At 37.9% G+C, this 27,750-nt stretch overlaps 4 protein-coding genes and 1 pseudogene across 4 annotated transcripts; 1 reads left to right on the top strand and 4 right to left on the bottom strand.

The window, feature by feature from the left end:
- Positions 1–3,595: 3,595 nt before the first annotated feature.
- On the bottom strand, positions 3,596–6,891 carry LOC140008325 (uncharacterized; annotated as a pseudogene).
- Positions 6,892–8,368: 1,477 nt separating this feature from the next.
- On the bottom strand, positions 8,369–11,099 carry LOC140008324 (probable glycosyltransferase At5g03795). Its single transcript, XM_072052261.1, has 4 exons — positions 10,539–11,099; positions 9,743–9,939; positions 9,258–9,603; positions 8,369–9,176 (listed from the first exon to the last, which is right to left on the bottom strand). The coding sequence occupies exons 1-4, from the start codon at positions 10,755–10,757 to the stop codon at positions 8,502–8,504; spliced, it is 1,437 nt and encodes a 478-aa protein (XP_071908362.1). The 5' UTR covers positions 10,758–11,099; the 3' UTR covers positions 8,369–8,501.
- Positions 11,100–13,343: 2,244 nt separating this feature from the next.
- Positions 13,344–16,882, bottom strand: LOC113697401 (probable glycosyltransferase At5g03795). Its single transcript, XM_027217002.2, is given in 5 exon segments — positions 13,344–14,246; positions 14,390–14,644; positions 14,647–14,740; positions 15,026–15,279; positions 16,053–16,882. Coding segments are annotated over 5 exon segments (1,824 nt in total). The 5' UTR covers positions 16,599–16,882; the 3' UTR covers positions 13,344–13,571.
- A 2,025-nt stretch (positions 16,883–18,907) lies between these two features.
- On the top strand, positions 18,908–23,471 carry LOC140008323 (beta-galactosidase 15-like). Its single transcript, XM_072052259.1, has 17 exons — positions 18,908–19,117; positions 19,272–19,367; positions 19,505–19,617; positions 19,736–19,802; positions 19,914–20,006; positions 20,125–20,268; positions 20,337–20,425; positions 20,501–20,606; positions 20,740–20,827; positions 20,994–21,115; positions 21,225–21,386; positions 21,480–21,679; positions 21,774–21,877; positions 21,986–22,095; positions 22,181–22,402; positions 22,508–22,999; positions 23,105–23,471. The coding sequence occupies exons 1-17, from the start codon at positions 18,947–18,949 to the stop codon at positions 23,225–23,227; spliced, it is 2,502 nt and encodes an 833-aa protein (XP_071908360.1). The 5' UTR covers positions 18,908–18,946; the 3' UTR covers positions 23,228–23,471.
- A 186-nt stretch (positions 23,472–23,657) lies between these two features.
- LOC140008322 (pentatricopeptide repeat-containing protein At5g03800-like) lies at positions 23,658–26,632 on the bottom strand. The gene has a single exon (XM_072052258.1). The coding sequence runs from the start codon at positions 26,394–26,396 to the stop codon at positions 23,679–23,681; it is 2,718 nt and encodes a 905-aa protein (XP_071908359.1). The 5' UTR covers positions 26,397–26,632; the 3' UTR covers positions 23,658–23,678.
- Between the last annotated feature and the right edge of the window lie 1,118 nt (positions 26,633–27,750).

Genomic DNA, 27,750 nt, shown 5'->3' with positions numbered 1-27,750 from the left:
AAGTTTTATTATGTTTAAAACTTTAGGTCCAATTTTTTTTTTTTTAAAAAAAAGGACGGAAAAAATGAAAAAATCGCAGTTCACGATTCAATTCGGATTGAACAACTCACTGATTTTTTTATGATTTTGACCGATTTTTATGAAAAGTCAATACTGGTAATGAACCGGACCAGAGACTTGGCTGGTTAGCTATCTGACTGATTGAACCAGTTGGTCCTATCCGATTTTCAAAACATTGGTTTTTCCGTCTACTCCACGCGCATATTTCCCCCAATAAATCATAAATGCTACTAGAATCTTGAAAGACCCGAATGAGTAAATTTTCCTTTTCATTACGAGCAATTTGGTTATCAACATGTATACGTACCATTAAGTAGTATCGTGATTCTTCTTTTCTAACCGCTCTTTTGCGATTGATGATGATTAACACGTTCTCTATTAGCCTAATAGTAAATGACCAAAAGGATAACCAAACTTTTTAAAATTGCATCGATTGATCGCAAAACCTTTTTTTTTTTTTGAGTTTAAAAAAAAATCCATCTCTTTAAAACGAGCTAAAAGAGTCATTCAAACGAATTCAGCAGCTAATTTTACTAAGAAAAGTGTAAATGTTTTCATCCGAATTAAATACTAAATTGGCTGAAATGATCTGTTTTATTTGTTTTAAAGCGGTGAGTAACCTTTTTGATAAAAAAAAAAAAAAAGTTTAGTGAGCAATCACACTGATTTTAAAAAACTTGGTGATCTTTTTGACCATCTACTCTTCCATTAATTCCAGCCTCCTATGTCTTAGTTGAAAGTTAATTGATTAGTCGGTTAAGCACTAAACGCCCTGGTAGAAGCACTGTACTTCCTTTGATCAAACACAACCATGTTTATGTTTTTTTTTTTTTTTTCGCCGGAACTCAAAATCTTAAATTCAACCTACCATAAGTTTAGAATAAGGGGCACATATATGAGAGTCTTGTGTATAAGCATGAGCCAAGGATCTGTCTGATTTCACCCAATGTTAATGCATGAGGCCGATGAATTAATTAATACCATAATCTACATTTTATACTTCATTTACCAGCTTGTCAAACGTGCGAGTGTTGTTTACAAGATATGCCTTATTTTAAGATTGGTGAATGGTCCTCACCCTTTCTTGTGGATTTCAATGGCGGAGAAAGGGGACAAAAATGGGCTAGTAATATCTTTTCGAGAGTACTCATCGTGTCCAGCGCGGAAATCGGGAGTAAGAATTCCATCTCTCGTTCTCATCCAAAGAATAAAACACGAGAAATAATCAATCATCGAAGGATCAAATCAAAAGGAGGACCTGGAAATGTCGTCATGCTATATTCTCAAAGAGGTACAGCCATACGCTACGCAATAAATAATAAGAAGAATAGCATCTTAGCAGCCACCCCCCCCCCCAAAAAGAGAGAGAGAGAGAGAGAGAGAAGAATCACCATCTTATATACAGTGTATATGTGTTGTCGTTTTAATTTTCAGCAAAGATATCTCTGTTACGAGTAGGAATGATAGTGGATAGAGTAAAATTCGATATCCGCACAAATATTCGATCCGATGGTTAATTCGATTTAGACGACAGATAAGTAATTCATTAGGATTTGGTATTAATGAGAAATAATTGATGGATAATTGGATAAATTTGGTAATAGAACTCTAAAAACTCGAAACCTAAAATATAAAATGTCGAATTCCTTTCATATATATAGGTTGTATGAGTCTACCAAAGTTTAAAAATTAACATAATGTGTTGATTTAACATTATGCAAGCATAAATTTTTATTTGATAATAGTTAATTACCTTTTTTCTGAATTATTCAAATTAATGAGTAGAGGATATACGATGAATAGTTTGAACTCTAGAGGGTTTGATAATGGAAGTTGAAATCCGTGGATTACCCGACAAGATTTGATTAAAAAAGGCTTCGATTCACATGTTAAAATTTGGTAAGAGAGTTTTTGAAGGTACCATCTCGAATGGCAAGTGACGATTGCTCGAATTACTGAAGAGGACAACTTTCTCCTTGCTAAGTTTTGACTGATCGTGAAAGCACTGCATATAGATGAGACCACGAAGCAGTCATTTTCAAAACGAAGACATCAAGACCATGCTAATACTGACAGTGTGCTCGGCCTCATTTTGGGCTTTGAACCAAGCTGCGGACTTGAAGGCCAAGACCATTCGTTAATGTCTAATAGCAGGATGCCACTGGGCCTTTCAGGCCGATAATGTTCAGTTCTGGAATCATCAAATGTCCTTGTGCATGTCAACCGCCGGAGAAGACAACAAGGGTTGGCAGAAAAACATCGACAGCAAAACAAAATTTCAAACAAATTCTAACACAAATCAAGGCGTGCCATATTGCACCACCCTCTTTGAATGATTTCAAGCCCCAAGACTACAAGACTGAGAGATATGCTTGGATGTGATATTCACTACATAAACTGCTAACTAAGGAGAAAGGCAATTTAGCCCGTGTAGAATAATGCGCGAAGCATGTGCTAGTATAAGAAAAGTGCAATAGAGACGATTCATCAAAGGCATATACCAACCACTGAACTCTAGCTCACTGGCCACCATCACTCCTGGTGGGGTGGGAGGTCAGGAGTTCAATCCTTGCCTCTCACCAAATTGCCTGCCCCTCATGAACAATTCAGTTGGTCTCAGCAAGCCTCCTTAGGAATTGGTGTTCAGTACCTGCAAGGGTCCGAGTCCTGTGATTGTCGTGTTTGGGGAATGGAGCCTCTCCTCTCGGGTTGGAGTGAGATTAGTCGAACTTCGTAAGAATTGACCCGGACACCTACTCCGTCAGAAAAAAAAAATCAAAGGCATATACCACCAAAATTCAACTACTGACTGGACACCTACTCCGTCAGAAAAAAAAAATCAAAGGGTCCGAATTCTGTGATTGTCGTGTTTGGGGGATGGAACCTCTCCTCCCGAATTGGAGTAAGATTAGTCGGACCCGTAAGGATTGACCCGTACACCCATTCCGTCAGAAAAAAAAAATCAAAGACATATACCACCAAAATTCAACAACTGATTCGCCACCAGATCAGACATGACCAACAAAAACATCTCAGAAAATCAAAGGAAAAAAAAAGCCAACAAGTAAAAGAAAAAACAGCTTTGACACCCACCCTAGTACAACCAAATCTAGCCCAAAAATCTCCATGGCAGCATTAAGCCCTGTTCCCGTCCTCATCTCTCACACGCGCCACCCTGATGATCCCTAGCCTTCCTCATCCAATTTTCCAGGGTCGTTGAATGTCTGCTCGGATGAAGTCAGCTGTCGACTGCTGTTTCGTGATCTGCCTCTGCCCCCTGTTTATCTTCCTCCTGTTTATCTTCCTCCCAAACCCCCTCTTTCTTGAGCCTCAGCTCTTTCTTTCTTCTTCTTGGTTCCTCCTCAGTCAACTCATACTTCTCCTATGTACAAATGTATAATAGAATTTAACAAATTAGCGGTATGGTAAATTAAGAAGGGAAAGCAGACATTTGCACGGAAAGGAAGCCCTGAATTGTGCCGTATTTAATTAGGAGCCAAACCAATAACTAATAACACCATGCCAGGCAGAAAAAGAATGGAACGACAACGAGGTCATCTATCTTATCATAAATCAAGTACAAATATTTGCGTCTTATCAAGATAATATCTTGGGAAAATTTATTCTAACAATACATACTAAACAGATGACACCACTAACGAGCATGCTGATAAGCGAACAAGCCGAGCATGGACTATAAACGGCTCACATTGCCCGTTTCTGTGGTCTCTGCCATCTTCTGTTCGGCCTCATCTTTCTTACCAGTCAAGTAATGCATAGCTCTCCTAGTAGCATCAGCTGTGGAATCCTTCAATTCACTCAGCTTACTAACAGTAGTGTCCTTCCCTTCTTTGGCTTTCTCGGCTGTGTAACCCTTATACTCTTCAGCTTTCTCCACCGTCGTATCCTTTGCTTCCTTCACTTTTTCTGCTGCAAAGTCCTTGTATTCTCTCGCCTTCTGTGCCGTAGTGTCCTTAGTCCCCATGGCCTTTTCACCTGCACAATCTTTATATTCATCCGCTTTTCCCCACCACCTTGTCCTGCGCCTCCTTTGCCTTCTCAGCCGCATAGTCTGTGTACTCGCTCGCTTTCTGCGCTGTTGCGTCTCTGGCTTCTTTTGCCTTCTCTGCAGTAGTATCTTTGGCTTCCTTGGCATTCTAAGTAGCAGCGTCCTTGTACTCCCACAACTTGCCCAATGTGGAATCCTTGGTCTCCTTCACCTTCTCGAAAGTGGAATCCTTGTGCTCTCCTGCCTTTTCCACACCTTCCCCAACTTTCTGCGCCGCTGAATCTTTGGTCTCCTTTGCTCTATCAGCAGTGTAATCCTTGTACTCTCCTGCCTTTTCCGAAACTTCCCTTGCCTTCTCAGAGGCAGCATCCTTTGCCTCCCGAGCCTTTTCAGAAGGTTCTTATTTGGTTTCTCTTGTCTTCTCGGCAGCCTCATGAGTCTTGCCTGTTACGACCTCCTTGGCATGCTCGAGTGTACCCTGAACCTTATTCAGCATACCATCAAGAAACCCAATACCCCGCTCTTTTTCTCCCCGTCTATCATGGAACCTCGGCTCGTCCTCGATTCTAGCTCCTTCAACACGTTCCGTTCTCTCTTTACTCACATCACTCAGCTCATCTGCAGCCACCCTCGCAGCTGCCTCAGCTCTCTCTTCCTTAGCTACTTGCCTTGACGCCATACCTAGCTCATCTTTCAAGTATGACAATATATTAATATTACAATGAAAATGAAATAAATTCTGATACTTGAGAGACCGCAAGAACGTTATTCCAGTGTATTCTTCGTAATTCTTGATACTAGAGGTACCTCGGCTGTGTAACGCACAGCCAGGCCCTCTAGAACATTAGTTAAATACATAGTAACAAATGTTTTAGTACATAATGAATAGAAATATAGGAAAAAAATTAAGTATAAAAACAATTAAAATTTATTGTGAAAAGAAATTTCATATATAAAGTTAACCCCAATTTATTATGATTTGGAAAAAGAATTTTTAACCAATATTATGTGTACGTAATGATACCAAAAAAGAAAAGAAAGCAAATCCATTATGAGTGCATTATCGGTTTAATAGCAGCATAGTTTTAGTTGTAATTAAATAAAGAGTAGTCATAATATTTCTAACATATTAATAATTAGAAAAAATATAGAAAGCCACAAAAATCTGTCACTATCTTCAACATCAATAAAAAAAAAATACAAACTTGCATATTTTTCTTTTTTTTTTGAGAGAAAGAGCGAGTTAATCTATCTATTTAAATCATGTCTAATAGCATTACAAATAGATGAAAATATTATCTAACCAAATAGTTATAGAATACGTATAGCAAGTTTAAATAAAAACATGAATTGCCATATTTGTAAATCTAAATATGCAAATTCAAACCCAACAATTTGTTTGATTGCAAATATGTCTTCTTAATCAAAACAGAATTTTCTAATAATATTTTGTAGAGTGACACTCTAAGCTAAAAGCCTCAATACTAACTTCCCACCAAATGCATTCCTTTGAAAACTGCAATTGTTTTAGCTAGTCAGATCGACAAAATATTATTAACTTCTTTAGTCAAATAGTAATGATATATCCAGTTCTATGCCTAACAATCATCTTAAACTCTAATTACATTATCTATCATTATGGGCAATAGAAAGGGATAAGAGTACAAAATCATATAGAACCAGTTTAAATAAAAGATTCTGAAATCTAATTTTGCACTTTTTTTATTTCCAAGCTATCATTTGCTAAAATTAAAACCATGAAAATAAACTACCTATTATGGATACAAGCTAGTCATTCAAAATGTTGAATGAAGAGATATAAAATATTATCTTCACATTCTAAATTGCTAGTCCCAACAATTATTTTACCCATCATCCACCTTATCCAGTTTATAAGCACTTTTCACAAATAATAAACTTTATATAAATTAAAATATAATTATCTATCCATAAATTAAGAGATTCTGGTTAATTTTTAATTTAATAGGCGTCATTTTTTTTCTTCCTGATCATCGTTTATCTTGGATTTTCATTTATTAGATTTTTTTTCTCTTCTACTGTAGTACTATCACCCTATTATCAAATAACAATTTTAATAAATAAAAATTTAGAATTAGAATGAATCTGCATAATGGTGTTATTTATTTTATGAGGGAAAAGTAGTTACAATTCTTTCATTGTTAGCCTAAAAATTCTTCATGTAATCACCACCCGTCTTGTTGTCAGCATTTTCCAAAAATAAAAAGATCAAAAAGTAGTTTCAAAATAAATAAAATATAAAAAAACTAAAAAAAATGTTTCTTTAGATTTGGGGAAAAATATTCACAGCATCACATACGTATTTTGGGTAGAAAAGAAAGTCAGATGAAGAAGAAATACGTGAGAAAAGCAATAAGCAAAGGTTGCTGATCAAGACGCAAAAAATGACAAAAAAAATCAAATAGTATACACCAAAAAGAGACATTAAAAGTAGAAGATCATGAATCATAATTATTGGGCTATGGAAGAAAGGAAATATCAAACCCATTCTTGACCTCCGATAATGAAATCATTCATTTAGTTAATTATGGACAAAAATGAAAGAAAATGCATCAACTAATCCAATAGAGAAAAAATAGAATAAATAATTAATTAGGATGATAGGGGAAAAAATAGAGTACAAAGTGAAAATTAAATAACAAACCTGCAGTGTACATGGGAATCTGTTTAATTATCTTTAATCAAAAAGGAGAAAGGAAATAAAGTGAACAAAAGAAAAAACAAAGCAAAATGAAGAAAAGAAAAGGAATGGACCATGTGTCAAAATGAGAGGGATCCACTTGGCAATCATTGAAGTTGCTATAGTAACTCCACTTTCTTCTTATATAATAGGTAGATTATATAGGCATGAGCCACTTAAGTTGTTGTATACGGACACATGGCTGGTGAGTGTATTTGGGATTTCCACGTGGAGCTTAATTGCCAGGGGAGGGACACGTATCCGAATGAGCCAGGAAGAAGGGATGCCAACTTGCCAATTGCCATGCATGGAAAACCAGGCAATAAGGGAAAAAATTGCCACATAATCCTCATGAAGTTTATTAATCCAAAATGCTCCACCGACCGCTCACCAAACGGGACAAACAGGGGTAAATGAAGTTTCAGCTCACCATTTTCTCAATTCTTTATCCCAAAATTTCCTGCCCAACAAATTTTATTCTGTAAGATAAGTTGAAATGGAAGGGAATATCATTTTGTTCCTGCAGACGGTCGGAAAGAACGGAGGAGGCGAGGAGCTTGGCCTTGTAACTTAGCAGCTTGTCATAGGCGGCCTTGTCAAAAGAGTACGATATTGTTGATCTTGTGCTTTTGCTTTCCCTTGCTCCACTTCTCCTGCTTCCAGCGTGGACGAGGCGGGGCCTTATCCTTCTCCTGCGCCATTGCATTTGCATTTTTGCAGGAGGATAGGAGGAGGAGGAGTTTTGTTGGGTTGTCTGGGTCGGTTGGAAGAGGCTGAGGACTAAAAGACTGATAGGAACATTAATCCTAGTTTCTGAACATCAATCCCTGTTGATGTCGGGGCAAAATCTGTGGCCGCCGCATCCAACGGGACGGCTTCCTTTTCCTTTTTCCTTTTGGCTGTCCAGTGCGTTGAATGGGCCTGGGGCCATTCAAGAGGATGGTGGAGCACCATCAAGGCTCGAAAGCGCAAAATGTGTGTAGGAGGACGCCTTCGGATGTTCTGCTGAGCGCTGCGGCAAGCACTCTTTTTTAATTGATGGCTTCACTCTCTATTAACTCAAGAAACTCCTTGTTTCACCTGAATTGAGAAAACAAATAGTTGCCGATGGAGAATGAATTCTACTACCTTCTTTTTTTTTTGTCCTAATGACATTGTACAATTCAAACAAAATTTATCCTTCTGTTAATATCGTTGATAGGACCTTAATTTTTTGTCGACTCGTACTGGTGTGAAATTAAAAATTCGAAGGTGAGCTCATGAATGGGAAAGAAAACTTGCCTTGAGGGGATTAAAAGGCTGTCTTGCATGGAGAAAAACATGTTCGCTGACATTTTAACTAATTTTGACACTTAACTAAAGCTCCCAGCAATCTCAACTTTAAGCCCATTTTAAGGACCGTATGGTACTACTTCTTGACGGTATCGAAGCATTATTCTTTTCGGACACAAATAGAAAATTAGCACTTGCGTCCTTTATGTGACCTTAATGCAAAAAAAAAAAAAATGAAGAAATTTATGGACAAATGTTCATGATATCTATGGACAAAGTTTCATGGCATGCAATTCCAATACGGGAAGTACTCGTCAAAAGAATTAATTTACTCCCTACTGATTCATCAACAAATTAAGTCCTCAGGTTCATTTTCCTTTGTACATCTACCTACCCAAATCAAACTCACGTTTAATACTGATCACCCTGTAAATAATGGAGTCACGATTCAGTGGCATCTTCCACTATGATATTGAGTCTTCTGAGCCAGATAGAATGAAGAATCATGTGAAAGACATCATAACGCTTTGGAGGTGTATTAATTTCGAAATGTCTCCTTACTTGGATTCCCCTGCGCTGCATCCTTATGTATTGCCTTGGAGAAATAGCCATTAGAATCCTTTTCAAGTTGGGAATATCCTGAACTGGAATTACGACTGCGAATGCCTTCCAATTCAGAATGTCGCTGAAGGGAATCACATACCCTTCCTTAATGAGGACAGGGACGCATCCCATGTACAATGCCTCCACCATTCTCGGGCTTGCTACTTCATATCCGCTAGGACAAATGCAGTACCTGCTTTTCCTCATCATTCCGTAGTACGAAACGCCCTTGGGGAGGTATTGATGGATTTGAACATCGGCATCCTTGTCTTCCCAGTACTCAAGAAGAATTGGCCTTATAGGACCGTGAATTCCCCCGGCATAGAACACCAATATTGGACGTTTGGATGGTGAAGGACCTCCTATCATGCCTTTGGTTGTGCCCAGTGGGAGGTGGATTTCGGGGATAGAAACATCTCTGGAGGGGGCAAACCTCTCGGAGGTATTTGCATTGCATAAAGCTCGGATGGAATTGGTGTACAGATATGGGACTGCAAAAGATAGTTCAGGCCCCTGCAATGCAACAATCTCTAGGAAATTAAGAAATTCTACGACAGAAACAAGACCTCAATCACTTGATTAATGAGTGCTTACCCAATCATGGCAAGCAAGCATAAAATGATCTGCTCCAAGGCTTCGATTCCAGTAAGGGTACTTGTGTGAGATAGTATTGACATAGTCTGCGACAAAACTTTTCATTAGGCCCCATTCACGGGATTCAGGGACATAAATGAATTCCGTTATCCTCGTCACGCTGAATGGGAGGTAGTAAAGGTGAGCTTTGCTTGGATCCGTCGTCCTGAAGGGGCTAACTTCCAGCGCTTGTATGAAATACCCCTCGATAGCATATGTATGCTTGCAGGGCCCAACATGGAAAACTGGGGGACCCCCTTCTTCGTAGATGAACACCTTAAATCTTTTCTCCATTTCCAAATAGCTCCTGCAGTTCAAAAGGGGAGTTAAAAGAAGTGAGATCAATGGTAAACCTTATTTATCCTTTTCCTTTCCATTACTGAAGTAACGTCCTCGGTTGATAAATGATACTCCTTCAACTTTAGATGGAAATTGAAAGATATTACCTGCGGAAGGCTGTAGCATTCAGGTACATTGGACCCTTGGGGACAAAGTCCTCGTGAGGTGCTTCTTGTCCAATTCTGGCTCCTTTTATTGCAGCCCGAGCTTCCGCTAGACTTGCTTCTAAGATCTCTAAGTTACTGTACTTATTCTTGGATCGCGGGACATTGGTGATATTATGAAGCCCTTCATCACTTTTTAGCTGTTGAAGTTCCAATCATTACCGGATGAGCAACTCACAAGCGAAAGAGTAAGAGGCAACAATTAATGCATATCATTCGGTCAATGATCAACTTGACAAACTTTTTCGGATTTCCTACTCATTCTCCGTGGAATTACTCAAGAATTATATATTATCCCAGCGTTTTCAATGCAGGGCTCTTTCAATTTATCCATCGTGATTGACATACAAGATACAACCTTGCCCATAACTGGAGCTACATGCGACCGAAAAGAATATCGACTAAAATATGTGTGCAAGAAAACATGAAAACGTGCGCGACACAAGGGAACGAGAGACAAAATAGTCGTGTAATACTTACAAGTTTAATAAATGTTGGAAAAAATTGCATGATCTATAGGAACCAGAATCCCAGTTGTGCCAATTTACAAGATGTTGTGATTCAACCACACTCTTAAAACTGCAACCATCAAATATTTAAAGACTTCTTTGCAAATTCGCATTCCATTTGCAGTAGGTGGATGGACAAGCGAGTTAAGGCACGCATTCATTACGTTTTTTATTTGCATCTTGGATGGGTCAAAGTAAATTATAGAACTGTACAAGTAGAGAGGCCTTACGTGATAATCACCATCTTTTCTTGGCTGGGTATGAGCAGAAATATTTGATACACGGGAGCCGTCCGACTCTTTTGACTGAAGATATGCCTTCCGGTACGCAGTAAGTGGGATTCTACTGCTACTCATAGCCAATATTGCAGTGGTAGCAATTACTGCTACCAGAACCAGGCGAAGCCTCGAAAAGAATGGTTCTGTAAAGAATTCTTTACAATCCCGCATACTTGTATCTTTGGGACCTGCTCGACCGATCGGACTATGAGTCTTCGTGTAGGAGATGATGGGAAAAGTGATATTGAATTGAAGATGAATAGCATGTCATGAGAAGCGCAAAGTTCTCCTCCTGTGGTTCTGTCAGTTTTCGGTCCGGATTCTTTTCCTCTGGGATGGGGAGGAAGAACGTTAAATATACAGAAGTGAAATTTTTTATTTTCCATATATGGTAAAGTCCGGATTTGCACGTCTTCCACTGTCCCAATTGGAGATTCTACTTTCCAGTGAATTAAGCGAACACTTATATACTTCTAACTTCAAGAGTCGGAAACCTAAGTTAACCGTCTTTCAAGGGATACCTTCCTTTCTGATTGCATGGTGAACCTTCCTTTTATTATATCCTGAAAATCTCCGTCGTCTAGGATTAGAATCTTTTTTCATTTATGGGGGTTTCTTTTTTTTTTTTTTTGGTCATTTCCCATAAATGAAATCCTCTCTACTAAAAAAAAAAAAGGGAAATGGAAATCCTCCATAAACATACTAGTAATACAATACAATTTCAAAGCTGTTTCGAAACAAAAATAAAACTATTGATAATTTGCTTCATACTCGATAATAGTAGTTCTATGAAAAAAAATAACCGAACAAGTTGCTAAAAAATTTAGGGAAAGTTTCAAAAAAAAAAAAAAATGTCTTCACAAATTTGGTAGTCTATTCGTCTACCATGCAGAAGCTGGAATATAATAGCCGCAATCCTTGTCCATCAGAGATCAACGTCAAGGCTAAAATGTCGAGCAAACCAAAAGCACCCTCATCCAAATCAAATTAAACATCACGAAATTAAATGTAAGAAACATGAACAGAAGGATTTCTTGATATCGAAGAGGAGGGGAAACTGGAAAAGCAGTGGAAGGATTTTTTCCAGCATCAGGGATGCTATAATCCCTTAATGAATTGGGGCATTGCCCATGATTATTGAATTTGCGATCATAATCAAACTGGGTAGTTTTTGCCACGCTATGTAGGCCACTCTGCTGATATCGCATGGAGCTGCATGTTTTATTGTACTCCCACCTTGTTTATTATTCGTGGAGATTTTCGGGTAAAAATCAGAAAGCAGCGTTTTTTTTTTTTTTTTTTTTTTTGTTGGGAATCATCAAAAGGGCAACTGGTCGTAGGTTCAAATCTTCTGCCCATGAATACATCATTTGGGAATTGAATTGAATAACGATTTATTAATTACAAGTTACTGAAGAACCCTATATCAATCAACTTAATTACATAACCATCTCACGAGAATATACAACAAAGCTTGCATGTTTGCTGTCAAATATAAGTAGGTATATATTATTTTATTTTTTTTTGGACTATATATATTTGAAATAAGAAGCTGGTAAATGCCTTGAGAACCATGCACGCGCAAGCACATTTATTATCTTATCTTCTTAGTTGATGACATATTAATCTTGTGGATTTGGAACGAGTGATTTTTGTTTCTTTGAGACGGAAAAACCAATACTATCTTATGTGTGTGTGTGTGTGTGTGTTTGTAGAGTTACATGACAAACGATTAGAGATTGGTGCAATTAGATACAAATTAATTTACTTCAATGTAAACATAATCTCAGGATGAAACCTTTAACGATAGTTCACGTACTCAATTTGCATCCCTGCCAAAAATAAAAATCGTTCCTACTGATTTGAAATGATAGCTAATAGAATAGTATATTGATTTAGCGTATTTTGATTTTGTATAGGAGAGCTTTGGACAATTTTGAGCACGAAACGTTTAGTTCAATAGAATCATTTTTATTTTTATTTGGGTTTTGCTAATAGATATCCATTGGTAACTCGTTAACATACCTAAAATTCATTTAACGTTTCTTTATATTTGTTTACTTTTCTTAATTAATTTTACATTTTAAAAAATACGACACCTGAAATATCTCTCAATGAATGTCCATTGGGCACCCCAAACCCATTTTATTTAGTTTAGGCAAGCCAATTTTGTGTTTCCTTTAAAATATGCATTGGTGCTGGCCTTTTTTTTTTTTTTTTTTTTTAATATAGTTTACAAATTTTCGTACTTAAAGCTTAATTTTGCTTATAGTAACTATTTAAAATATTTAAAGTACAATATCAGGCTACCATTTTGAATCATCTACTTGTCATGTGTATCATTCTAGAAAATAAGGAATAAAATACTGATTTTTTTTTTACATAAAAAAAGGCAATAAAATATTTTTAAAAAATTTTAAAACCTCGTGCAAATGGATGCCATTCAGGACATTTTATCATGAATCGTGTCCTCTTCTATGGGATCATTTCACATAAATTTGGACACACATGGTTTTTTTTATAAAACACAAAAAAGGCACACAGGATTCTCAGTGCCACTTTTCCAGTAGCAATTCAGTGCCACTTCTATATTTATGCCAAGTGTCATGTTTATTTAATTTGTCATATGCTATTTATTTAAATTTCTTCTATCATCACGTGATAACTGAGATTGGCACTGAATTTGGCACCGAATAGTGGCATAGAGGATTCCAACTGCAAAAAGGAGGCCGGGCCGGCCAAAAGACAGAGAGAAAATAAACAACATTATGCTGCTTATACGCTGTTGAATATACAGTGTAGGCTTTTTTTCTCATCTGTAGTAAGGAAAACACACTCTAATTACTGTTTACCACGATGCTTTGGCTTTATCTGTAGGGATAACAATCTAATGATCTGAAATATTAGCAACACCACAAGTTAGTGATCCATGAGCATGAGTGCCAAGCAACATACAGCGCTATACCCAAACATCTATCTATTGGTTTAGGGATCCCTCATCCCATGAAGTTGAACATTGAGCCTTCTAAGCCAAACGGAATGAAGAATCATGTGAAACACATCATACCGCTTTGGAGGCAAATTAAGCTCAAAATGCCGCCTGATTTGTTTGCCCCTTCTCTGCATCCTAATGTACTGTCTTGTAGAAATAGTCATAAGAATTTTTTTCAAGTTTGGAATATTCTTCACGGGAATTTCAACCGAGAACATCTTCCAGTTCAGAACATCACTAAATGGCAGCACATAATGGTCCTTGATGAGTACAGGGACACAGCCAGTGTACAGTGCCTCCACCAATCTTGGGCTCGCAACCTCGTAACCGCTAGGACAAATGCAGAACTTGCTGCTCTTCAACATCCCATAGTATGAAACACCTTTCGGTAAGTGCCTGTGAACCTGGACGTCCTCGTCTTTGTTTTCCCAGTGCTCAAAAAGCACGGGCCTAATAGGGCCATGAAGCCCTCCAGAAAAGAATACCAGGATTGTCCGCTGTGAGGGGGATGGGCCCCCGACTAAGCCTTCCAATGTACCGCGAGGAAGGTGTATCTCTGGAAAAGAAACGTCTTTTTGAGGATTGAATCCTTCAGAGGTATTGGCATTACACAGGGCACGAATGGAGTTAGTATACAGCTCAGGAACTGACGAGGAAAGTTCAGGCCCCTGCAACGTGCAATCAAGCTTTTAACTATTTGAAGTTTCCAGATTTGAGACAATACAAAGGGATGATGGGCTGGTTCTCGAGCTGGTTCTCGAGCCAAGCAAATGGAAAAGAAAATTTCATATATGGTTCATCTCAAATTTACCCAATCATGGCAAGCAAGGATGAAATGATCTGCTCCAAGGCTTCGATTCCAGTAAGGGTATTTTCCAGAAACAAGATCCACATAATCGCTGACTGTGCGTTTCATTGGTTTCCAATGATCCCTCAATTTGCTTTCATATATGAAGTGGACGATTGCTGTCACACTCATTGGAAGGAAGTAAACATGTGCTTTATTTGGGTCCCTGGTCCTAAACTTGGTCATCTCCATTTGATGAATAAAATTCCCCTCCATAGCTAATAAATGCTTTTACAAGGACCATTGTGAAAAATAGGAGGCTCCCCTTATTTGTACACATACACCTTGAACTGCCTTTCCATTTCCAAGTAGCTCCTGAAAATGGCCAGAGAAGACATAAAATAATCCAAATTTGGCTGCAATCGGAGTAATCATTATCCATAATCTACATCCAAAAGATATGGGGAAGGAGGGGATTGAGAGAAACCACTAAGAATTACCACTACAAGTTTGAGTATCATGTGACCATAAGTTCTATACGGTTAGTTAAGACTTTCCCAAATGTCAACTACGACTTGCATAAGATGCAATAGCTATAGATATGACCAAATTTTGTATTCCTCAACAGGATCATACCAAAGAGTAGGAAGGGCAGCATACCTATGGAAGGCATTGGCGTTCCAGTACATGGGGCCTGTCGGTACGTAGTCAGGATCATATGACGACTGATTTCCGTTGGTATAAGCTCCTCCAATCTCCAATAGAGCCTGCCACATCCTTGCTTCAAGCCTCCCTAACTTGCTAGACCTATTGTTTAGGCTCGCATTCAGTGGTGGCCCTGGTGGGGTGTGAGTTCCATTGACAGAAGAAATCGTGGTCCTATTCTTGGTAATATCGAGTTCCTTTTCTGTTTCCTGTTTAATGATAGTGACTACATAAGTACAAACCAATTAAACACGTTTTACTGGTTTTAGTATGCTCTTTTCCCTTTCCCCCTCAATAAAAGTGCATAACTTTTCCTAATTCGTGTAGTGCAGCACAAAAAATTAAACACGAATTAGATCCAAAATTAAACATATTAAAAGATATTAGAATAATAACATGTACAAGAGGAGAAATTCATTTTCAACGTAACGGGGAGGAATGGGTTGAATGGAATTATGAGAAGAAGTGTAAGTAAAAGATTATTCGTTCGAACTCTACTTATACTAAAAAAATTGAAAATAAAAAAACCTAAAGAAAAAAAAAATGCGAATGCAGAATAAATCAGCCGGAACTACTTTATTAGTTGAAAACTTCTACTTTAGCCCGACAATAGTAATTTTAAACTAGAAAGCCGCTACTTTAGCGTTTGCTACAATGTAGCTATATATCTACTTTCTCTCTTCCACCAAACTGCCGCTCCGTTCCCTTCTATATGTGGAGCCATATAATGTCATAGTAGAGGTAGTAATCTTTTCCGTTCTGTTGAAATTTTGAACATGAAATTCTGCCTAAAATTGAAAAAAAAAAATTGGCGAAGAAGAATAAATGGAAAATGAAAGGAAGAAGTAGGAATAAGAAACAGCAGAATCTTAATATTATTTTTCAGTTTCCTAAAATTAGACATTCAATAACTGTGGAGGAAAATCAAATAATAATAAAAAAAAAAAAGCGGCGGACATTTCAAAGAAGAGGTCAGACTTACTGCTGGTTGATTATTTGTTTCTCCAACATGAACACCAAGCTGTGGTGGTAATGAACCAGAGTGGCTGAAAATGTGGTCACGAGACAAAAGTGCAGCTGCCTCTAGCTCACTATTATTTGTTCCGCCACCGCTTCCCGAAGGAGTTCGTGGGTGATGATCACCAAAATGATCATCAGTAGCACGCATTGTTGCAGCTGCTCCGCCATCTTTTGGTGGTGAAACTGAAAGCGTGGTAGGATCTTGAACGACAACGTTTGAGCTCAAGGCTGAAGTAGCATCAGCAGAAAAATTTGAATCGGTAATCACAGAATTAGAAGGCGGCCAGTTCCACGCCGCCCAAGGATGATGATGGTAATTTGATGCAGCGAAATCCCAGTTACGACCTTTGGAACCAACCAATAGCACTACCATCACTATCCCCAGAATCATAATGAATGGCCCCATAACCCGCCAAGGCTTTGAAGAAGATGACAGTATATGTGCGGTTTTCTTTTTCCACCATGACCATACGTTTTTCCTCCACCCCTCCATCTCAGACTCAGACATGTATGCATGCCTTAATTATTTCTAGCTACAGCTTCGCATAATAATTTCTGATACAAATACTAGCAGCAATTAACAACCAGAAAACCTGTTACTACTTTCAACTGGTAATCCATCAGTCTCAGTGTCTCTCCCCCCCCCCCTCCCCCCTCTCTCTCTCTAATTAATTTACAAATTGCATAATTACTAGACTTCAATGTAGAGACGCAAAATATAACTTTGTGCCGTTATTTATGGGAAAGCAAAATCAAAGAGAGACGGTTTTGGGTTTGGGGTGGGGCTGGGTTGGGTCATGGGTGATGGGTATCGTGTAGTAGACTGGTAGTGATGAAAGCAGTGTAACAGTTTTTGGAAGATGGTGGCGCCGTCTAGCCAAGCGTCTTCTTCAGCTGGCCTTAAGTCTCGACTTTCGACTTTCGAGCTCTTCATGCAAAATTCCCCCGCAATTTTCCTTTTCTTCTCGTATTCGTGCCGACCCCACCCGTGATGTCATATGCATGTAATGCCGTCCGGCGTAGTACATCTTCGCTCACAAGATTAATTAAGGCTGCATTCCGATTTTTTTTTTTTTTTATACTAGTAGATCTTCGCTTACAAGATTAATTAAGGCTGCATTTCCATTGAAGGATTTGATGAAAGACTTGAAACCCTCTCAAAATCCTCTAATTGTTTAGATTATTTAGAAATTATTAGAACTTGTAAATTATAAATTATTATAATGTTTAAAATATATTTTTATAATTTATGAATTATAAATCTAAGGCACTGTTTGGATTGAAGGAAAGAGAATGAAAGGAAGGAAGAGGATATCGTAGGGAAAAAAAATGAGAGTAGAGGAAATCATAATCCATCCATCTTCTTGTGATTGTGAAAGAAAAAAAAAAAGGAAACTATCACGAGTTAATTACATTTTTATTCATAATTTAAAAGTTCAATTTGTATACGCATAATAATTTTTTTAGAAAATTTTATAATATTCATAAATTTTGGTGTCCCTATGTTTTCGCCCACTTTTTAGATAGAAAGTAAACTACAAAAAAAAAAAAAAAAAAGATTTGGTTCCTCCCTTTCTCTTCTGATTCTTTCCTTTCCCTCCTCAAAAATTAATTCAAATATTAAAATCTTATCCCGCCGTTTCCTTTCCTTTTCTTTCCCTCCTATTCCATCAAAATAAACAAAGCCTAAATGCTTAAGCAATAAGTGATTTGAATAGATTTTAATTCGAATTCGATCGGTAAATCGAAATTTTTCCATTTTGCACACCCCTATATATAGCTCAGGAAACCTAGAATGAGTCTGTAGTGATCGTCAAAAAATGATCAACACACTCCCCAACACCCAAACACACACCGTCTTCTGGTGGTGAAACTGCAAGTGACATGGGATCTGGAGCAAAGTTAACTTTGACTAGCGGCAGTAGCACCATCAGCAGAAAAAGTTGTACTGGTAAACGCTAATCAGATAACTCCCAAGGACAATTATAGTAGTATGACGCAAAATCTCAATTAGAACCCTTTTAACAGCATATATAATATAATAGCATTCGACATTTTTCAAAAACCGTAACCAGAGGCCTTGAAAAAGCCCTTTGAAAGAAGAAGAAGAAGATGATGATGGTATATTCGTTAATGTCATTCTAATACGAAGCGTCCTGCCCTCTATAAACACTTGCGTCCGCTCCATGTAAAATTCCACCAGTTTTTGCGCTTTTTTTTTCCCCTCTCCTTTTTCCTATATTTAGGCCGAAGTTTTATCCACTAGATATTCGGCTTCAATTTGAGTTTAAAATCTTGCCGATGATATATCATAAACGCTGTGCCGTCCGTAGTTTTGTAGACTACATCTTCAGCTTCAATTTGAGTTTCAAATCTCCATAGCTAAATTCGCTATTCGATATTGCACTTGTTCCTAGCTAAATTCCTATGTGCCAATGCTACGTGTTAAATTTGCGAATCAGATTCGATCATACTCACATGATACTGCCATGCCATTGCGTATATTATTATGTTTAGTAAAAATAATTAACCTCTTCCCTTCGCTTAATTCCGGATGTTGATATATCGCTTGTTAATTTGCAATAATTTTTCCTTATTAATTTGTTAGATAACTTCTTATCAAATACGAATCAGATAAACATAACGATAATCCAAAAAATTGAAACTTAATTCGGATAGATAAACACCTTATTTATTTAAATGCATTACAAGATAACCACAGTACCACTTTATCCCGTCTATCGTCCTCTCCTAGCGGAAACAACCTGATCACCATTTGTATCACCTCCTGACTCTATAAATAGTGGAAAGCAACCTCACCACCATTTGTATCAGATACAGTGTGTGTAATCTGCAATGGAGGGTTACAATGCCAAGGCGTTCTTTGTGTTCACTATTGTTTTGTTTGCTACCTACCTTGGTTGTCAATCTGCCCAGATTTCCTACGATGGAAGAGCACTCAAAATCGATGGACAGAGGAGAATCATAATCTCTGGATCCATCCATTATCCTCGCAGTACTACAGAAGTACGATCATGCAGTTGTTTCTTTTTATTTTCCTCTTTTTCTTGGTTCACAAATGATTTTCGATCCATTCTTTTGTTATAGTGTTTTATTTCATGAATGCATGTTACAATTAATGCAAACCGTTTGCTAGATATATTTGTTTGTATATGCGTAGATGTGGCCATCCCTGATTAGACAAGCAAAAGAAGGGGGTCTGAATACAATTGAAACATATGTATTTTGGAACGTCCATGAACCACTCCGTCGTCAGGTAACAGCTACTAACGCTACATATATATAACTTTGTAATTCTGGCATAGAATATATATGAACAAATATTTTTCACACCAAAAATTACGTACGTAGATTATTGCGACTTATTAACCACTCTTCTGGACTTATTTTCAGTACGACTTTGGTGGCAATCTGGACCTCGTCAGGTTCATCAAAGCCATCCAAGACGAGGGACTTTATGCTATTTTAAGGATTGGACCATATGTCTGTGCCGAGTGGAATTTTGGGTACGTGACTATTTTCCTATAGAAGATGTTTCTCATGAGGTGGCCAAGAAAAAAAAAAAAACCTATATATGCATGCATGGTGTAGTAATAAACTTGTATATTGAACTTTGTGCACTAGGGGATTTCCTGCGTGGTTGCACAATATGCAGAATGTGACCTTCAGGACAACAAGCCCCGCTTTCTTGGTAATTGAAAACCATTCTACTAGTACTATGTCAATTTGAAACTTTCCATTCTACTAGTATTTGAAGTTGAAAGAACTTTCCATTTTAAGTATTTGTTCTTCATCATTGTAGGATGAAATGAGAACCTTCACAACTCTGATAGTTGAAATGATGAAAAATGCTAACCTTTTTGCTTCTCAAGGAGGTCCAATAATCCTTGCTCAGGTTTGGTTGAGATCAAGAGTCTATCAATTGTTGTTTATACACTACTACTAAATACATAACCCCTACATCAAATAACGATCGAGCTTTCTTTTCATTTTTCTTTTTCCCTTATGATCAGATTGAGAACGAATATGGAGATGTTGCTTGGAATTTTGGAAGTGTTGCAAGACCCTATATTCAGTGGTGTGCTCAATTGGCTGAATCTCTGAGCATTGGAGTTCCATGGATTATGTGTCAACAGCCAGATGCTCCAGATCCCATGGTATTACTTGTAGCTTCTGGAACTAGTAAACTGCAGCAGTCCTGATCTTTATTTTTTTTTTTCTTCAGATTAATACATGTAACGGTTTCTACTGCGATCAGTTCAAACCCAAAAATGACAATATTCCTAAAATTTGGACAGAAAATTGGACTGGGTGGTAAGTTTTGATCTGAATTTTCTCAAATAAAACGGTTTTCTTCTTTCATTTAATGGTTTTTTTTTCTCCATAAAGGTTCAAGGACTGGGGAGATGCAACTCCGCGTAGAACTGCAGAAGACGTAGCATTTGCCGTTGCTCGGTTCTATCAATTGAATGGCACGGTCATGAACTATTACATGGTTTGTATTTTAGTGATTGATTCTCCCAATTAACCACAGAAAAAAAAAAAAAAAAAAAAGAATTGACAGTTGCATGGTATATATTAATTCTTGAACAATTTCCTTTCGTTTATTTTTCCATATTCTTGAACAGTATCATGGCGGCACCAATTTTGGCCGTACTTCTGGTGGACCTTATATCATCACAAGTTATGATTACGATGCACCACTTAATGAATATGGTAACAATCTATAATGTTAAAACATATATACTCCTATTTGATTTGGCTTGTTTTTTAAAATTTTATAACACAATATATCAGTATTTGATTTCGCCTGTCCTGTTTACTTAATTCTCAAATTTTCTTTTGTTGTCTCGTTATAAAAAAAAAAAAAAAAAATTGCTAGGATTGTTGAATCAACCAAAATGGGGACATCTTAGACAATTGCACCTCCTGCTCTACTCACTGGAAAAGATTTTGACTTACGGAGATCATAAATATCAAGAGCATGGAACCTATATGCTATCTGTGAGTACTGATCATTCATTCGCATCTATATATTCTGTCTTTTTTTTTTTTTTTTGGTTTTTCCAAAATCTAACATCTTTTAACGTACCCTTTTATCTAATTGTTCCAGTCTTCAGTCTATACTTATGGTCCGGAAAGAGTTTGCTTTTTCGGAAATGCAAATTCAAATGATGCCATGACACTAACCTTTGAAGGCATACAATATACCATTCCGCCATGGTCTGTTAGCATCTATAGGGATTGTCGAACTTTGGCTTACAACACTGCTCAAGTGAGTTAACAATTAATTAATTAACACTGCTCAATTAAATATATTTAACAAATTTCGATCCGGTGATTAATTTTTATGGCCCTTAATATATAGGTAAGTGCTCAAACAAATGTACTAGACGCGGTTGAAGATATAGCTGGCTTGAAGTGGCGTTGGACGATTGAGCCTATTGAAAATCTTGCCCAGAAGGTTCATGGACGCCACCATCCGAAGGGTCTTACTCTTGCAACAGAGTTACTCGATCAAAAGACAGTAACCAATGATACGTCTGATTACCTTTGGTACATGACAACGTATGTGTCCAAGAATTTTAAACCTCGTACGTAGGTTATTTTCCATTATATTCCATGATTTATTACACTTTCTTTTTTGTTTACATTTGATTAGTGTGGACGTAAATAAAAAGGATCCAGTCTGGGGTGGAGACCTTACTCTTTATGTTCATACAACTGGGCACGTCATCCATGCATTTGTCAACGGTATTCACGTAGGTAAAGTCAACGCCTTTTTTACATGTTAAAAATTACATACCTCTGTTTTTTTTTTTTTTTTGTGGGTTGTCAATATTCTTATTATATATATACGTGTTTAATCAACAGGGTCACAGGCTGCACAAAACGGACATTTTGAATTTGACTTTAGCTCTCCCGTGAGCCTTAAACATGGGATGAACTCAATATCATTGCTTAGTGCAACGGTTGGTCTGCAGGTGGGGATTTGTATATTCTTTTGATTAGATTATTATTTTTATTTATTCTTTGCTATATGTTTCTTGACATCTCTCGACCTGTCAGAATTATGGTGCATTCTTCGACAACATAAAGAATGGAATTCTGGGCCCAGTGAAATTAGTTACACCAAATCATGAGGAGAAAGATCTGTCTAAAAATACGTGGGCTTACAAGGTTGGAATGGGTGGAATTGACCAGAAGCAACTTTATCTGAACCTTCCTCATCAAAGTTGGCATAGTTCTCAGAAAAGCTTGCCAATTAATAGGATGTTTGTTTGGTACAAGGTATGCTTCCATAAGTTCTGCAACGCAACTGATAATACAAGTCCATTGCTGCTGTTAGCAGTATTTATTCTCATCACGTATTTTTGTTTCCCCCTTTTTCTACAGACAACTTTTGGCACTCCTTCGGGACTAGACCCAGTTGTATTGAATTTGCAAGACCTTGGTAAAGGAACTGCATGGGTTAATGGCCACAACATTGGTCGATACTGGCCTAGCAATTTTGCTGCAGGTCAACAGGGTTGTCAGGCATGTGACTATCGCGGACAATATCAACCCTCACAACAATGCCGAAGGGGATGTGGTAACTCGACTCAGCAATTGTACCATGTTCCACGCTCATTCCTGCGCGACGAGGGAAACAACGATCTAGTCTTGTTTGAAGAATTTGGGGGTGACCCTCGAAATGTCAAATTTCAAACAATCAAACTTGTGAAGATCTGTGCAAATGTGGAAGAGGGGAATATTTTGGATTTGTCGTGTCAAGGAAGAGTTATGACTCGTATCGATTTTGCAAGTTTTGGTAATCCAGACGGTGTTTGTGGAGCATTTACTAAAGGAAACTGTGAAGCTTCTGATAGCCTTTCTGTCGTTCAGGATGTACGTAAGCTGAATTCACTTTTCTACTATTCATACCCTTTATTTATGTATGTATGTATGTATTGGTCCGTTCACTTTTCTAACATTTTCTATATATTTTGGTAGGCATGCATTGGAAAAAGCAGATGTTCAATTGATTTAACCGCAAAAGGCCCTTTTCGGTGTATTGCTGGCTGCGAATCTTCAAAAGAGCCACGGCGCCTTGCTGTTGAGATCTCATGTGCTTGATATTTTGTTGGCTGGAGATGTTTGAGAAGATGGAAGTCTTTCGCATTAGATTTTGAGTTTTCTCCTTAGAAGTTGGGTGTGTGTAGGTATGTAGCAAAGATAGGTGATAGATGAAATTTGTGTAGGCATTGCAAGCGTTTCTCCGAATAAGAGATGCTCTAGCATCTTTATTACAGATGTGGTCTATGAATAAGATGTGTTTCTATTCCTTTTCCCTCAATAAAAAGTTATGTGGTTCTGTCTACCTTTCTTACAAATGAAGAAGAAGAACATGATTCATTTTTACAATCGCAGATGGTAATGCAGATAACTTCCTTATTAGTATATTATTGCGTTATGGATGGTAATTTGCAAGTATAGACAAGCATTCATCGGCAAATTGAAAATCAGAAACTGTCAAAGTGAGAGGCAAGTATCCAAGACATCCGGATTCTTCAAAAAGGAATCTATCTCACCACTGGTCTTTGCATGAGCATTTGCCATTTGAAAAGCAATGAAAACCTGAAGAGTCTCTTACATATATCTCCCTTTTCGTAACAACTGAAACATTCTTGAAGAATGTATGGCAGTCACCACAAAGAAGTATGTTCTTGAAAATCCGAACAGGTTTTCCAGGCTTAGTCATCAGAAGTCCAAAAGTCATAGCTAACTTTGCACTGTGGTAGAAAAGAAAATCCTTCTTCTGATGTTCCTCCGCTTCATGAAGCACAAAACTTGTATCAGGGACATAACCAGCTTTTAGACACTCCAAGAGTAATATCTGGAGCCCACTGTATATGTCTTTAGATTGAGGATGAGATGTGTCCCTTGCGAAAAATGAGTGAATCCTGTTTTGATGTATAATCCAGCTTTGGCCTGGAAATTTCCGAAGTCCCTTCTCCCTCATCTTCTCCCTGACAGTATCAGAACAATGCCATCTTCCAGATGCCGAATATAGATTTGATTTTAATATGAACATAGAAGGATCTTGTGGCTCCACATGAAGTATTTCCTTGGCAACCCTTTTCCCAATGGCTGCATTTTGATGTACCCTACAGCTATCAAGTAAAGCGCGCCAAGCAGCAGCCTTTGGCACAAAAGGCATCTTCAGAATTATTGCCTCTGCTTCTTTAAGCAGACCCCAGTGCCCTAAAACACCAACCAAATTAGCATAGTGTTCTGAAGTGGGTTTGATCTGGTAACGCGATTCCATTGAAGAGAAAAATCTATGGCAACAATCAATTAAATCAGAGCCAGTGTATCTATAAGCTGAAATAATGAAGAGACAGGTAACTGTATCAGGCTGTACTCCTAAACTTTCCATCTTCATCCAAACAGCCAAAGCCTCATCCCCTTGCCTATGGAGTACATGCCCAGCTAACAAGCTGTTCCATGACACTGTATCATGAACTAGCATTGCATCAAAGACCTTAATTGCAGCTTCCATCCGTCCGCATTTAGCATACATGCTGATTGTGGCATTCGCCATCTTCGTATCAGATAACAAACCATATTTGATTGAGAAGCAGTGTAATTGTTCCCCAAATTTACAAAATCCTAACAGGCCACATATGCTGAGCATAGTAGTTGCTACAACTTCATCCACAACAAACGATTCTTCTGATTGCCCTTGGCAGAATAGTGAGATTGCTTGATCAAGCTGCCTGTTTCTAGCATATCCACATATCATTGCTGTCAACACAATTGTTCTTTCCCAATCCTTTGGCCATCTAAGAAATATGTTTTCAGCATCTGCCATTCTTTCACACCATGTGCACATGTCGAGCAATGCTGCTTCAACATGACTATTTCTCGCACAACCAAACTTCAGAATAAATGCATGAATTTGCTCACTAGTGCTCTTTTGCATCACAGACCCACAAGCATTTATAGCACTAGTCAAAGTAAAATCGTTTAACTCTATGCCTTCTTCCACCATGTCGCAAAAAAGGTTTAAAGCCCTCAAGCCTTTGTTGTTACGACAATATCCTGCTAAAAGAGCATTATAGGATTCGCATGTCCTATCAGGCATCATATCAAAAGTCTGCACAGCTAAATCAACAAGTCCAAATTCCATATATGCAGTTATCATCTCAGTCCAAGTGAAAACATCCTTTTCAGGCATCCTCTCAAACAGAACCTTTACATCCTCTACGCTCCCACGCTTCGTGTAAAACCGAATAAGTGCATTGTTGACGCTTAAATTGCTCTCAAATCCAAGCTTAATTGCACAGGCATGAATTTCACCGCCTTCTGTCATTCCAGAACGCCCAGCAGCTGCAGCCGAAGCCAACAGACTTGATATCGTAAAATAGTCAACTCTAAAACCATCTATCCTCAACATATCACGGAAAGATTCGAATGCTTTGTCACACATCCCTTTCTTTACCAAACTCGATATTACCGTATTCCAAGAAACAATATCCCTTACTAGCATATCATAAAACAATTCAATTACAAAATTTAGACAACCACAATTACTATACAGTCCCATTAGCGCATTCACAACATAAGTGGAACCCAGAAAGTCCAATTTGAGCACAAAGGCATGAACTTGCAAACCCAATTCTAAATTCAGTAAGCGAATACAAGCAGTCAATAAAGCCACAAAGCTATGCTCATTTGGTTCAATACCTGAACCTCTCATTTCCAAGAAGAGCTCAATAGCTTCATTTTCTCGATTGGACTTCGCCAAATCAGATATTAAAGCGGTATAGGACACAACGTCTGGGCTTGACATATTCTTGAAAACTCTGTGGGCAAAATCAATTCGGCCAAGTTTGAGGTAGGCGACAATGAGAGCATTGGATAGATAAGTATCCTCTTCGTGTTTGAAAATAGAAGCATGAACTGCTTTAGCGAGTTCGACGTCACCGTAACGAGCAGAGAGCAGAAGCAAATGGGAGTAGTCATTGCTAGGTAGGTCAGTTTTGATGGACGGCTCTGAAGTCAAAGGGGGATCAAGAGGCGGCGATTTAGAGGGAGAGATAGATGGACTTGGCAGGAATTGTGGGCTGAGACGGAGGTTTTGGGGCTTTGTTTTGGGTTTAGAAGGAGAAAGAAATGAAGAGATATCAGGTTTTGAACGACGGGGAAGGTCTGTAATACGACGTGAGAAAAGGGATTCCGGTGGAGAGCAAGGAGAGAAGGCGGCGGCGCCGGTGGCTGGATGATGGATTACAGCTTCCATGGAAGGCTGAGGGGCCAAGCATAGTCGCCGGTTGAAGGAAAGTAGCTTGCTTTTTAGTTTCTTACCCCCTCCTCTTAGCCCCAAGCTCAACACTTTAGATGATGCTGTCGCTTTAGAAATTTTCTGGTCTTGGGTTTTCTGGCATTTTGATATTTTATATTTTCTTTCTATTATTCTTTACACATTCAAATTCCTTTTCTTCATTTTTGTGGTGTTTATATTGAGCTTGTTTTCATTTTTAAAATGCACAAATGATTAGGAAGACAAGCCTTTTTTGATGCGTAGGTTGTCAAAAAAAAAATTTTTCGGTTGGTACGGAAAAGAAATAAAAGAAAGTGAAGGACAACTGATCAAGACGAAGGAACTATGTGTGCATAAGTAGGGGCGGGCAAAAATATCCATCGACCTAAAAGTCCAAGCAATCTGATTCGTCCCGCACCGAAAATTAGGATATCTGATCCAATTTTTATTAGCAGAGCAGATGAGGATCGGGTACCTGTAAAATTCAGATACGGATACGAGTTACAAAAATAAAAAACTTGCGGGTATTCAATCCGCGAGTATATTATATAAATATTAAAAAATATAAGGATAATTTTATAATTTTTTTAAATTATTAACCCTAAAGACCTAAATATTATCAACGTTCAGCTTTTCACTTTTGAAGTTTCTCTCTATCTTAGCCGAATATCTCCTCTTCTCTATCTTAGCCGAATATCTCCTCTTTTTCTCTTCAATTTTCACCACAACAATTCCAAATTTCTATTCAATTTTCACCACTTCGTGCTACAAATATACGATTGTCTTAGAATCATGAGAGAATCACAACCCATTTCTGATTTGCTGGTGCTCCTCAAAGCAAGCCTCAAGCAGAAGCTGTAGAACGCCGGAACGTCAATGCAAACTCTCAACCTTGTAAGTGCACTCTAACAGAAAAGTGGAGTTGGAAAGTGCAGAACCCGCACTTATTGACTTTGCTGGCGCTTCTTAAATAATTCAAGTTTACTTGGGTGTACTTCTGTAGTTATTCGCATCAGCATGTAGCATCTCTTTTAGCCTATGATTTCTTGAATTTTAGTAGGCTTGTGAAAGTTGTTAGGTTGGGGGAATTTGTTTCTAGAACCAAGAGTTGCTGAAGTTGATTTGGTTGGCACTTTCTTTTCTATTTTTTGTTTATGTCGAAGCTGAATTTAGCACTTATTCTTTATGTTTTCTTATTCTGGTTTAGTAATTAATTGGAAGGTGATATTTGTTGTGCTTGAAAAATGGATATTAGTAAATATAAATTATAAGGGTGGATACCCGATGACCCACCCTTTTTTTTGTACCCGGTCCTCGGGTATCCGGAGATAAG

This window comes from Coffea arabica, chromosome 6c (assembly GCF_036785885.1).
Source record: "Coffea arabica cultivar ET-39 chromosome 6c, Coffea Arabica ET-39 HiFi, whole genome shotgun sequence".
Lineage (NCBI taxonomy): Eukaryota > Viridiplantae > Streptophyta > Magnoliopsida > Gentianales > Rubiaceae > Coffea > Coffea arabica.
This window is presented reverse-complemented; position numbering and strand designations above follow the sequence as displayed.

Bases quoted from the DNA above. Each gene is read 5' to 3' on its own strand.
- LOC140008324 (XM_072052261.1), bottom strand. From the start codon at position 10,757: ATGCGGGATTGTAAAGAATTCTTTACAGAACCATTCTTTTCGAGGCTT. The intron at 9,940-10,538 runs GTAAGGCCTCTC...GAACTTCAACAG, and splicing joins GAAAAGATGGTGATTATCAC to CTAAAAAGTGATGAAGGGCT. The intron at 9,177-9,257 runs GTAAGCACTCAT...GTTGCATTGCAG, and splicing joins TGCTTGCTTGCCATGATTGG to GGGCCTGAACTATCTTTTGC.
- LOC140008323 (XM_072052259.1), top strand. From the start codon at position 18,947: ATGGAGGGTTACAATGCCAAGGCGTTCTTTGTGTTCACTATTGTTTTG. The intron at 19,118-19,271 runs GTACGATCATGC...GTATATGCGTAG, and splicing joins ATCCTCGCAGTACTACAGAA to ATGTGGCCATCCCTGATTAG. The intron at 19,803-19,913 runs GTAATTGAAAAC...TCATCATTGTAG, and splicing joins CAACAAGCCCCGCTTTCTTG to GATGAAATGAGAACCTTCAC.
- LOC140008322 (XM_072052258.1), bottom strand. From the start codon at position 26,396: ATGGAAGCTGTAATCCATCATCCAGCCACCGGCGCCGCCGCCTTCTCT.